The 13,203-nt window shown below is 38.4% G+C and overlaps 1 protein-coding gene and 1 long non-coding RNA gene across 6 annotated transcripts in view; one reads left to right on the top strand and one right to left on the bottom strand.

Moving 5' to 3' along the window:
• Positions 1-1,836, top strand: part of LOC123333290 — a 193,392-nt gene extending 191,556 nt beyond the window's left edge. The window contains exon 3 of the long non-coding RNA XR_006550565.2: positions 1,714-1,836. This is a non-coding gene — a long non-coding RNA (uncharacterized LOC123333290). The remainder of the gene's footprint in view (positions 1-1,713) is intronic.
• ANO6 (anoctamin 6) overlaps positions 1-13,203 on the bottom strand; it is a 233,180-nt gene that overhangs the window by 28,058 nt on the left and 191,919 nt on the right. For all 5 annotated transcript variants that reach the window (XM_044941665.2, XM_025284022.3, XM_025284024.3 and 2 more), the window contains 5 exons: positions 12,449-12,591; positions 8,696-8,773; positions 2,292-2,517; positions 1,087-1,256; positions 778-875 (listed from right to left, as the gene is read on the bottom strand). In XM_044941665.2, the coding sequence (XP_044797600.2) occupies positions 778-875; positions 1,087-1,256; positions 2,292-2,517; positions 8,696-8,773; positions 12,449-12,591 (715 nt within the window). The remainder of the gene's footprint in view (positions 1-777; positions 876-1,086; positions 1,257-2,291; positions 2,518-8,695; positions 8,774-12,448; positions 12,592-13,203) is intronic.

Below are 13,203 nucleotides of genomic sequence, written 5' to 3'. Positions count from 1 at the left end.
AAATATGCAGAAATTGCAGATGGCATTGGAATTGTCCACTCTGATATGGGATTGGGTTTCATTGAAAAAAACAGAGTGACCTTAGCTAACATCTGTTCTCATTTCCAGGAAAAGAACTGTAAGTCAAAACCTTTGTAGTTATTTTTGACAACTGTCTCCTAAACTGCTACACAGCATGGTGCTTTAGGACCATAAATGAACCTCTGTTCTTAAAAGCACATGGATTTGGAGCCATGGGGTTTTACACTTGAACCCACGGTAGCCTCTTATTGGCTGTGTGAACTCAGGCAAATCATTTAACCTAATTAAGACATGGATTCTTTATCTGCAGAAGGGAAATAAAAATAAGCATTGTTTGCATGATTAAATGAGAGAGTATATAAAGCACTTAATACACTGACTGGCACATACTTAGAACTCAACAAATTACTATTACTGATTTTTAAATGCATGTATAAAAGGTGGAGAAAGTTGTAACAAGCTGTGAAAAAACTTAGTCTGAAGGTCCAACAAGAGCCATCTCTCAGAGGGCTATGATCCATCAGCCCCCAAGGATGGGCTAATAGGCAGAAACTATAGCAGATGGGGATTTATGTTTAATAGAAAGGTTTTAAAATATCATTATTAAACACTGGATACGTGCACACTGTTGGCTGGATAATAAGCAGAGAGTCTCCTCCACTTTAGAGGTGGGCATGCAGCAATGTGGGACATGCAGGGAAGTGAGTGTGATGGGTGGGCCATTCTATCCTCAAGATTACACAACTCGGTACTCACGGAAGTAACACTTCTTGTATGTTATTCCAGATTGCTTTTCCTCCCATGATGATTATCAGCTGCGTTGTCAGTTCAAGTAGACACCCACCTGGGTCACACTGAAATATTAAAGAGTCCCATTTAAATTTTAGATGGATCTAACATGAAATAGTCATTAATTTTATTTATTTTTCTAAAATTCTAGTTTAGGCTAAAAAACATTGTAAGGAATATACAATGAAAATGTAAAGAATATACTTTTCATTGGGCAACTAAGAGAAAACACGCAACAGCTTAAATTGCCAAGAGAACGTAACTCTATATTCACACCTCTTCATTTCTGTATTTTCCCAGCCAATAAACTGGATCTCCTGGATAACCCACAAATTTGCCCTTAAAGAATGCGATGTAGAAACACGAAGAGTAGTAGTTGACAAACTGGAATAAGAACATCTTCATGGTTAAGCTGTTCTCATAATCAGTCTGGGTTCTTGGGAGTTCTGTAGTTAAAAGAAATGTTAAGATTTTAAAATTGCTAACAGCTTTGAGACCCTAATCAAAATCATACTGATACATGAATTAACATGATTAAAAAAAATACAATTCAGTTTCCATTTCAGCTGTTCTGAATTTCTTAATGTAGCTACAATGTTAATTCCAAGTTTACACATTGTTGAGTTTCCCCCCTAGGAGAAACAACATCCCAAAGGGCAGAAAAGTAGTCAACTGTTCCTTAAAATTTATAACCACAATGATATCAAATAGGCAAGCACTATCCTCTTTCAATGTAAGACAGAAAATTAATGTTGAACAGTATGCTGAATGATATTCTCTTGTCTTCCTGAACTGCAATAAGGTAGGTCTGTCAGAAAGGGAAAGTTTGCTGGAAGCATTTGGGGGAAGACAAAATGGGTTGTCCTCCGAGTTTAGAATTTAAATCAGTCTTATCATTTTCAGAAGATGACCACTGAACATAACATTTTGGAGAACGACCCAGCCACATGCAGTGTGTAGGAAGCACTTAACTCTGGCTACTAAGCAGCTGCCTGGGATACAAGCCAGAAAGAAGAAACATTTACAACAATCGCCAGAGCCGATGAGAGTGGAGCTATATTAATATGAACAGCGTGGGGGGAAGACGCATAACAATGTAATGGTTTGTCCTCTCGGCAATGCGGGAGCAGATTTACCACTGGCATCATGACCCTCTTCCACTTATTTGCAATAAAGAGACTATTTACTTTCAACAATAGGGTACATAATACAATGTAACTGAAAATATTATTCAGCACTGATCTGTTTACACAGAGCTTCAACATCATAATGACTGTCTTTGCTTTGTCCCTTTTACTAATGCAAACCTGGAGATAATTCATTTCTTGGACAGGCTAGATAAAATATGTTTATACTTGAAATTTTCTAAAAATTGTAACATACTGGAATTGGAATGCCTAAAATATACAGTCCCTGTTTTTACTTGGTTCTAAAAATGGCTTAGAAAAGACCCATGTTATAGATACATAGCAGGATCTTACCAAAGTTAGTAATCATGATTGCCACTTTCTCATATATAGTGTTCAGAATCATGATGATGATAAAGCTGATGAGGGAAGCAGTGATGGATGTGGCCATCTGTGGAGTTACATACTTCTGGATTGGGTCTGTTCCATTAGAGATCTTGCGAAGGTTTCCAGAAAATATAACGAACACTGAGAGCCTGTAGACAATGATCCCAATAACGGAAGCAATGATCAACAGGATCTGAAAACACAATATATTAACACATCAGTGTGAGACTCGTCAATAATTATACTTTTACACTTAAAAACCGGCCCCATGCTGAAATGGACAACATGTGTTGCAAAGTGATGTAAATCTCACATAAGTGCCACAAGAGGGGTGAAAATCAGACATGTTAAATTTCAAAGAAAGCAGAAGGAATGATAGTAAGTCAAAAGAATTGGCACACCCATTAACGGATGATGCTAACAGCAGGAGCCGCTGTGAGCAGGGAAGGAGGGGTCTGTGGGAACTCTGTACTTTATGTGACTTTTCCTGTAAACCTGAAACAGCTCTAAAAAAAGAAGCCCTAACAAAAAGAGAGAAATAGAGAGAGAGAGTCTTTACAGTATCTTCAAAATGGAGTGGTAGCATGTTCTGGTAGAAGAAAAAAAAATCTGTGATTGCAGAACCAGTGAAAATATCCCTTCTAGGTATGGAATTACTTAGGTTATAAAAGAGCGGTTTTTGCTTAGTTGTAGTCCATGGCAACCCACTCCAGTATTCTTGCCTGGAGAATCCCCATGAACAGGGGTGCCTGGTGGGCTGCAGTCCATGGGGGTTGCAAAGAACCAGACACTACGGAGAAACTAAGCACAGGACAGCATAGCCCAAGAAAAGGATATGTTTCCTTCCAACAGAGAACCTCTCGCTGACTCGAGGGGGTGGGTGAGCAGGTGCTGGTTGCTGTCTTGATCCCCACAGCTGAGGAAACCCTGAGGAGAAGCAGTGAAGCTGCAGAGGTGCCCCGAGGTCACTACCGGAAACGGCAGCAGGCAGCTCTCTGCTGACAAACGCTTCACACGCGTTTTATACTTGGATCTTGAGATCTTAAACCGGCAGTTATTTATACCTGCACCTGCGTAAGATTCATTTCCCTAATCCATTGTAGTTTGACGGCACAGACCCAGGATCAGTGGGGGTGTCAAACACAGCAGACACTTCCTCACTAGGTGGGTTTTCTCTGGCCTCTGAACGGGGCACGCTGAAGGTCCCATTTTTAAACTGCATTCCCTGTATCGACCTTCTTGGACACATTCCGGAAGCATGTATTCAGTATCTCTGATGGCCTGTAATGACTGCCATGATCGAGAAAGCTACAGTGAATGTGAATTACGGGGCCAAGCAAATCATGTTGTTTACAGTCACAGAGGGGAGCTGGTTTCTACTAGTCGGGGGCAGTAGAGGGAGTGATCACAAGCCTGATCGCACTCCAGAGTTCGAATCCCAGCTCCTCTGCCTAGTGCAAATTACTTAGCCTTTGGGGCATTCAATTTCCTCACCCATATAATGGGGGGATAATAACAGCAACTAATGGATAGGATTATTGTGAGGCTTCAGTGAGTTACTACAGGTAAAAACGGAGCATTAAGCCCAGGCACATGAAAAGCACTATCTAAAGTTTAGCTATGATTATGGTGCCCCAAAGGGTTAAAAAGATGTTTTCCTTACTTTTGAAGCCATCAGTTTGTGGGTGAAGAATTATACTTCCTGCTCTAATCTCTCTCATTATCTCCTTTTCTTCACAGTTAAGGCTTCACGCTTGTGAAAGGAAATAATACTGTGTGTGTATGTGTGAAAATTAGTTAAGGCTGAGAGAAATGTACAACACACACAGGCCATTGAAATAGTTTTTTTTAAGTCTGCTAGTAATTTTTAAAATTCAGTAATCATTAATAGTTGAGATTCTTTAAATGCTTACTATTGCTTCAGCATCCACATATTTTTTAAAATCCTCACAACTGTCCTGTGAGGTAGGTAGTATTGTATTTCTTTTTACAGATGAGGAAATAGAGCCACAAAGAGATGAAGCAATAAGCCCCCAATTAAGCAACTAGTGAGAGAACTGAGATTCTCAAGTCCAAGAAACAGGAAATTCTATATGGCACTGCCTCCTATATGGTTGAATTCTAATTCATTTCAGAACTTTTACAACCTTGACATGTTTCCATTTTTCTTCAGAGCACTTAATGGGTTCAATACTTCTTAAAGAGACAGGGAAACTTTTCATCCTTCCTCCAGTTTCTTACATTTCATTTTTTCTGATCATGACTTTAATGTATGTTTTTAGAGCAAATTGGAAAGTACCCTGATTGTGGACACTGGACACCGGTTGCTTCTGCTGCCTGGGATCTGTTCCCTGTCTTAGAAGAGCACCTAGTTTTTGTTTTAGGGTAAATAACTTCCTCTCAATTTTTATTCTAGTGGTTTGGGCTCTACCGCCCACCCTCCCTGGGCTCCACACGTAGATCCCAATTGGTTTGAGATAAGTGTCTCATCCTATTGGCTCAGCACCTGATTCAAGGATTGGCAAACAGCCTACTAAGAACCACCGAGATGTGAGGAGATAGTGCTAGTACCCCCATGATAGATGAGCTTCCTCTGTCAACAGGGGAAACTGTTAAGCAGACCTTTCTTGGCTTGGATGTGATGTGAGATCTGGAAAACTGCAGCCATCGTGTGCCCATGAGGGATGCCTAGAAGCACTATACTGGGACGCCACTGGACACAGACTGAAGTCAGAACAAAACCAGCCTTGACATCATCTGGGCTACAATACCCTTGACTGAAGTCACACCTCAGACATGAGATTTTTCAGTTATAAGAGCCGAGAAATCTCACCCATTCCCATTTTTTGATTATTGTTTAAACCAACCGGAGATTGATCTTCTGTCACCTACAATGGAAAGGCTCCAAATATCAAAATGAATAAAAGATAAAAATAGGAAAGAATGCATCTATATGTAGGCATAATTCCTTCAAAACTATGTGCTCTTTGCATCTAAAAATTATTTTACATATTAACTTTGTTCCTAAGCCCATCATAATCATAACATTTTTATAGGTCGTAAAGTATTTTTGTGGACATACTTTTTCATGGCTGTCCAATATTCTACTGTATGAAAGGTGGAAGGAGGACATTTTTGGCAGAGATTTTATATATGTATATATAATATTTGTATATCAACACAAATATTATATATATAAAAATGTCTGATTAAATCCATGCTGACTTTTATCATTTTGAAATACTTCCTGATTAAAAGTTTTTAAAAGCTGAATTAGTAGATTAAAGCATAAGAATGTTTTTGACTTTTGATATGTACTGCCAAACTGCTTCCTAAGAAGGCTAGAGCAGTGTATAAATCCAGTAGTCTAGGTATGACAGTAGATGCTCACTTGGCACTTCATCCTTAAGAGTCTTATCATCTGAGAGGTGAAAAACTGTATTTCATTTACATGTGCACTGATTGAATTACCACTGTGGCTTGACATCTGCCATGGTATGTTTTTCCTTTCTGAATGCATATTCATCCCCTCTGCATTCTTAACTCCCGAGATTTTTGGTGTTATCTTAGAAGTGCTCTGAAGTCTTTATGTATTGAAGGAACTAGCTCTTTGTCCTGTTTGTTGACAAATATTTCCTCTGGATGTTCTGTTTAAATTTAGGATGCTTTTGATGCATAGAAACTGGGAAATACTTTCCTCTGAAACTTCTTCCACATCTAGAAATTGTATATAACGACTGAGCGACTGAACTGAACTGACACCAATATTTACTTCTAATTTTTTATGATGTTACCTTTTTAATGTTTCTTTTCTGGAATTTATCACAGAATGTGGTTTAGAGTATGATTTCAATCTTTCCTTTCTTTTTTTCCCCAAATAGCTAACAACTGTTTCATTGCCACTTGCTGAATAATCTTTACTGATCTCCCTGATTTGTAATGCCTTCCTTTTCATATGTTAAATTATTATTGAGCTCATATCTGGGCTTCATGTCCTATTCTCTAACCTGGTTATCCTTAAGCTAATGTTGTACCATGTGCTCAGTTGTGTCCGATTCTTCGTGACCCCATGGATGGTAGCTTGCCAGGTTCTTCTGTTCATGGAATTTTCCAGGCAAGAATACTGGAATGGGTTGCCCTTTTCTTCTCCAGGGGGTCTTACCCACCCAGGGATTGAACGTGTGTCTCCTGTGCCTTCTGCATTGCAGGCAGATTCTTTACTGCTGAGCCAGCAGGTAAGTCTCTTGGGCTAATAAAACTCATTATGTTACTAATATGATTTTATTAATAATAAGCCCCCAAAAGATGGACAGAAACAGCAAGGACCTAACAGAGGCAGAAGAGACTGAGAAGAGGTAGCAAGAATACACAGATGAACTGTGCAAAAAAGGTCTCAACGACCTGGATAACCATGACAGTGTGGTCACTCACCTACAGCCAGACATCCTGGAATGTGAAGTCAAGTGGATCTTAGGAAGCACTACCAGCAACAAAGCTAGTGGAGGTGATGGAATTCCATTTGAGCTATTTCAAATCCTAAAAGATGATGCTGTGAAAGTACTGCACTCAATATGCCAGAAAATTTGGAAAACTCAGCAGTGGCCACAGGACTGGAAAAGGTCAGTTTTCATTCCAATCCCAAAGAAAGGCAATGCCAAAGAATGTTCAAACTATTGCACAATTGCATCAATTTCACATGTTAGCAAGGAAATGCTCAAAATCCTTCAAGCTAGGCTTTAGCAGTAAGTGAACCAAGAACTTCCAGATGTACAAGCTGAATTTAGAAAAGTAAGAGGAACCAGAGAACAAATTGCCAACATCCACTGGATCATAGAAAAAGTCAAGAGAATTCCAGAAAAACATCTACTTTTGCTTAACTGAGTAGGCTAAAGCCTTTGACTATGTGGATCACAATAAACTGTGGAAAATTCTTAAAGAGATGAGAATACCACACCACCTTACCTGTCTCCTGAGAAACCTATTTGCAGGTCAAGAAGCAACAGTTAGATCTGGACATGGAACCACAGAATGATTCAAAATTGGGAAAGGAGTACATCAAGGCTATATATTGTTCTTCTACTTATTTAACTTATATGCAGAGTACATCATGCAAAATGCTGGGCTGGATGAATCACAAGCTGGAATCAAGACTGCCAGGAGAAACAGCAACAACCTCAGATATGCAGATGATACCCCTCTGATGGCAGAAAGCAAAGAGCTAAAGAGCCTCTTGATGAAGGTGAAAGAGGAGAGTGAAAAAGCTAGCTTAAAACTCAACATTCATAAAACTGAGATCATGGCATCTGGTCCCATCACTTCGTGGCAAATAGATGGGGAAATGTGGAAACTGTGACAGATTTAATTTTCTTGGGCTCTAAAATCACTGCAGAGAGTGACTGCAGCCATGAAATTAAAAGATACTCACTCCTTGGAAGAAAAGCTATGATAAACCTAGACAGCATATTTAAAAAGCAGAGACATTACACTGCCAACAGAGGTCCATATAGTTACAGATATGGTTTCTCCAGTAGTCATGTATGAATGTGAGAGGTGGACCATAAAGAAGGCCATAAAACTGATGCTTTCGAACTGTGGTGCTGGAGAAGACTCTTGAGAGTCCCTTGGACTTCAAGGAGATCAAACCAGTCAATCCTGAAGGAAATCAACCCTGAATATTCATTGGAAGGACTGATGCTGAAGCAGAATCTCCAATACTTTGGCCACCTGATGGGAAGAGTTGACTCATTGGGAAAGATCCTAATACTGAGAAAGACTGAGGGTAGGAGAAGAGGGCGACAGAGGATGAGATGGTTGGATGGCATCATTGACTCAATGGACAGGAGTTTGAGCAACTCTGGGAGATAGTGAAGGACAGGGAAGCCTGGTGTGGTGCAGTCCATGGGGTCACAGAGTCAGACACAACTTAGTGACTGAACAGCAACAATATGATTTTATTAATAATAAACACAAAATTACTTTAAGTTCTGATATTTTAGAAGCACTGTCTTTTTATCTAGAATCATTTAAGATTTCATGTCTTTAAAAGTTTTATTTTTGATAGTTCCTATTATCTTTATATTAAGGCTACTCTTGGAAAATTTTAGAATACTTGATGCCTCCCATCTGGTCTCTCTATTAGAAACTGGAAAACCTGAACCATGGATCTGACTTAAAGAATAAAGGTAAAAAAAAAGCTGGAAGAGCCATGCGTAGCGGGAATTACTGTGAAACCTTGAGAGACACTCCATGTGGTGGCTTAATTGTTCTCTGGAATCAATCTTTTTTATGAGACGGCACAGTTTCCAGCTCGACTTTTCAGTTTTCTCAAATTTAAAATTAGATACTGAAAAAAACCTGTTGCAGACTCTTACCCAGAAAAAGACAGCGCTGGCACAGAGGGTTACACGTATACACTTTCCCCATGTGGTAAAGGGAACACGCTCTTCTTCCTAATTAAAAAAGAAAAACAAGTCAATCAAGGATTTCAACAAAATGATTTTTCTCCTAATTGGTTTGCTGTATCCTAGGTTTAATTTTTTGTATGTAAATGTTCACAGAAATTTATTCATAATAACACAAACTAGAAGAATCCCAATTGCCCATCATCAATCTATTCAAAGGATAAACAAATTGTAGTATATGTATGTAATGATAAGTTACTTAGTAAAAGGAGAACTAAGAATACACCAAACAGTTTGGGTGAATCTCACAAGGATTGTGATAATTAAAAGAAACTAGACATAGAAGACTATATCCTAGTCATTTTCATTTATATAAAAATTCCACAAAAAACAAGACTATAGGAAAAATCACTTTTTCCTATGGCTATAGGAAAAAATGGATCAGTGCTTGTCAAGGTGAGGATTTCAGGGAGGATCTAGAATCCAAAATTATTAATATACAAGGGGACACTTGGCATAAAAGAATTGCTCTATGTTTATGTTTGTGGTGGTGGTTACCTTGCTGTATATGTATATGTTTCAAAATTTATCATATTGTACATTTAAAGTTGATAAACACACATACATACACATACAAACATATACACACACACAGTGAGTGTGGAGATTCCTTAAAAAACTGGAAATAGAACTGCCTTATGACCCAGCAATCCCACTGCTGGGCACACACACTGAGGAAACCAGAATTGAAAGAGACACGTGGACCCCAATGTTCATCGCAGCACTGTTTATAATAGCCAGGACATGGAAGCAACCTAGATGTCCATCAGCAGATGAATGGATAAGAAAGTGGTGGTACATATACACAATGGAGTATTACTCAGCCATTAAAAAGAATACATTTGAATCAGTTCTAATGAGGTGGATGAAACCGGAGCTGATTATACAGAGTGAAGTAAGCCAGAAAGAAAAACACCAATACAGTATACTAATGCATATATATGGAATTTAGAAAGATGGTAACGATAACCCTGTATGCAAGACAGCAAAAGAGACACAGATGTATAGAACAGTCTTTTGGACTCTATGGGAGAGGGAGAGGGTGGGATGATTTGGGAGAATGGCATTGAAACATGTATAATATCATATGTGACACGAATCGCCAGTCCAGGTTCGATGCACGATACTGGATGCTTGGGGCTGGTGCACTGGGATGACCCAGAGGGATGGTATGGGGAGGGAGGCAGGAGGGGGGTTCAGGATGGGGAACACATGTACACCCGTGGCAAATTCATGTTGATGTATGGCAAAACCAATACAATATTGTAAAGTAATTAGCTTCCAATTAAAATAAATAAATTAAAAAAAATAAAGATAAAATCATTAACTTATCCCAGCCTCTATAAACAGCAATGATACAAAATTAACATTTGACTTCCAGGAAAAATGCATTCTTGGGTGCTCTTAAAAAACACACGGTCTCAAAAGCCTAGGCTTAATTTTTTTTTAAAATCAGGTTTTAAACTCAGCCTCCTTATTCAAAATTGCATGGTTTTTTTTTTTTTTTGGTTAACAATTTCAAACATACACACAACAAAACCAGTGCAGTGTTTATTTTACTAACAGTTTCTGAAAAGGCAAGTGTGAATAACATACTGTTTAACTGCTATGATCTGAGCTCAACGGTCTGGGTGTCGACAACGCTATTCCTGAGCTTGTCTCAGGTTTCAGAAGTGAATGCAGTGATATCAAAGAGCCCGCGCAGGACAGGAAGTTTCGCAGATGCCTGCAAGTGCCAGCTATCCACTGTAAGTTTCCTGACTGAACTTCTGTATTCATAAAGTGTAACTCTTGAGTTTTTAGCATTTCTATTTTATAGTTTATATGAATATACTGAGATTGTTTTTAGAGACCCAATCAACCATGTGATCATAGCTGCAAACATATACATGGCATTTCCTTTGTTCCAGGTGTTATTCCAAGTAGGTTCTATTCCTTAACTCCATCAGCTTACCACAATCATATGAGGAAACAACTCTCGTATTTCTGTTTTACAGCTGGCCAAACTATGGCACAGAGAAGTTAACAAATTTCCAATATCACTCAGCTAGTAGGTTGTTGCGTTTGGATACGAATTCCATACGTTTTATCCCCAGGGCCTCACCATAACACTGCTGGCCTCTCTATACAATGGAGGATGTGTTTGCAATAAAAGCCAAGTGAGGAATAAGAAGGGAAAAAATGAACCTTCATCTTCAATTTTTTACCAAGCAATGCTACAATGGAAATTTAACTTATTAGCTGGCAATTTTACATTTAAAATGGGTAGGTTTAAATTTCCAAAATATCTTTTCCTCAGTATTTTTCAGACGTTGCCAATAACATAGCCGTTTGTTTTTCAGTACTCAAAAACATTATGCACATCTGATTTTGTCTAAGTTTCAGCCTTCTTTTCTGAATGTACAATCTTTCACAAACACATGCTTTGACCCCCGTCTTTCATTGTAAACAAGAGAACTATTCACAATGGAAATTATTTGAAGCCTGTTACATTATAAAAGACAACTGTCACCTTCTGTTGGGTAACTGAACCTCACTTTTTTCCCATTTATAAAATGAGGGGGTTGAACTGCTCTCTCCAGACCCTTTTAGTGCCAACATTCTGTAAATCTGTGATTCAATTTATAAGTCTATAGCTGGAGACATTTTCCGATGCTCTTGGTAAAAAGCATTTTCTTTCCAAGAGTTATTCGTATTCAAAACCTACTGTCCTTATACTGATGACTGCAAATACAATCGGCTCTAAATTTTCTATGTTGATGGAAAGAAGCAATAATGCAGATGATTTTAAAAAATCATCTTTCACTGACTTTGAAATGTTTATACAAAGAGATAGAGAGTCTTATTTTTAAATTCTGCAGCAACCATAAACGCAGCATGTTTACCTTTCTAGTTATACAAAATGCCTAATATGGGGCCTGAATATAGCGGGATCTCAACAAATGTTTCCCCTTTTCATCCACTCTCTGATTTTAGGATAAGAGTCACACTGCTCTGTGCACATTCCATCCGGAAGGGGGAGCAGTGGCTGAGGCTTAGTGCAAGACAGCTAGTCTGATGAAAAGTGAGCTGTAGGGACTACCCTGGCAGTCCAGTGGTTAAGACTTTGCCTTCCAATACCGGCTGTGTGGGTTCAATCCCTGGTCAAGGAGCAAAGATCCTACATGTCTTGTGGCTAAAAAACGAAAACATGAAACAGAAGCAATATTGTATCAAATTCAATAAAGGCTCAAAAAAAAAAAAAAAAAAAAGAGAGAGGGCTGTAACAATGAAGGTACATGTGAAAAACTGAGAATCAACTATGAAAATCAATGTGTCTATTTTTTTTTTTTTTACTGGTATGGAAAGATACAAATCAATACATCTTTTATACATTTCTTTCAGAGTTTATATATTTTTCATTTTACTGTTATTAAGAAAGAAAGGACCACAGTTGTCTCCTGTGTCCACTATTCTGAACAGTGCTCCTTCACTTTGGCTGTACATTAAAAATCACCAAAGAAGCTTTAAAAAAAATTTTGTCCCAGAATGCATCATGAGTGTACATAGACGGAAGCTGGGCATCAACATTTTATAAGCTCCTCGGTGATTCCAGTGTGCAACCAAGTTTGAGAACCCCAGTAATATATAGATTGAATTGCACGTAGATGACATCCTATTTACCTGAGTGATCTCATTTATCACCACGTGAGTACACCGTGCCTCGTATTCTGGTCGGGCTTGCTCTTCCTGCTGCAACTCAACAGTGTCCCATTCGTACTCAAGTTCTGCCTGGCGCCGCTTCCAAAACTCCAAAAACAAGGTTACTAACAAAGAGAAAGAAAAGCATCATGCGGCTCTTCAAGGATCAGTGATGCTTCAGAAATCTGTACTGAATAATAGTAATTACTCACAACACTTTTGTACATGGTCAATAAAATCCGATTTTAATTATAGATGACACTAATACTTAAAAGAGAAAAGTGAGCTAAATGTTTGTTTTTTAAGGAAAATGTTGATAATTTATCCAACTTGTGAAACCAGGCTATATCATGGGGAGGGTAGTAGTGTGATGGTCAGAAGGAATGTGATCATGTCTACCACTAAAGCATCTGCTACTAGCACATTACTGCCAATAAAAAACACAGGCAACTATAATAATTCAAAGCAGTCCATGGTCCATCTTTTAGTTTGCTTCCCCTTGCATCCGTCGCCCTCATTCCCTCTAAAGGGCCTGGGGGATGAGAATGCTTTAGTGGTCCCCAAATCTTTATTTTCTACCGCCCAAGTCACCCCAATTAAAATAATATTCTTAAATATGGAAATATATTTTTCAAATTTGTATAAAGTATGAGTAAAATACTTTTTAGAAATCTTTATTATTTTTCAAGACTTGCCACTTCAAATACTAGACAGAAACAATACTAAGTGTTCATTGA

The sequence above is a fragment of the Bubalus bubalis genome, chromosome 4, assembly GCF_019923935.1.
Source record: "Bubalus bubalis isolate 160015118507 breed Murrah chromosome 4, NDDB_SH_1, whole genome shotgun sequence".
NCBI lineage: Eukaryota > Metazoa > Chordata > Mammalia > Artiodactyla > Bovidae > Bubalus > Bubalus bubalis.
Note: the sequence above shows the minus strand (reverse complement) of the source record. Positions and strands in the feature narration are given on the sequence as shown.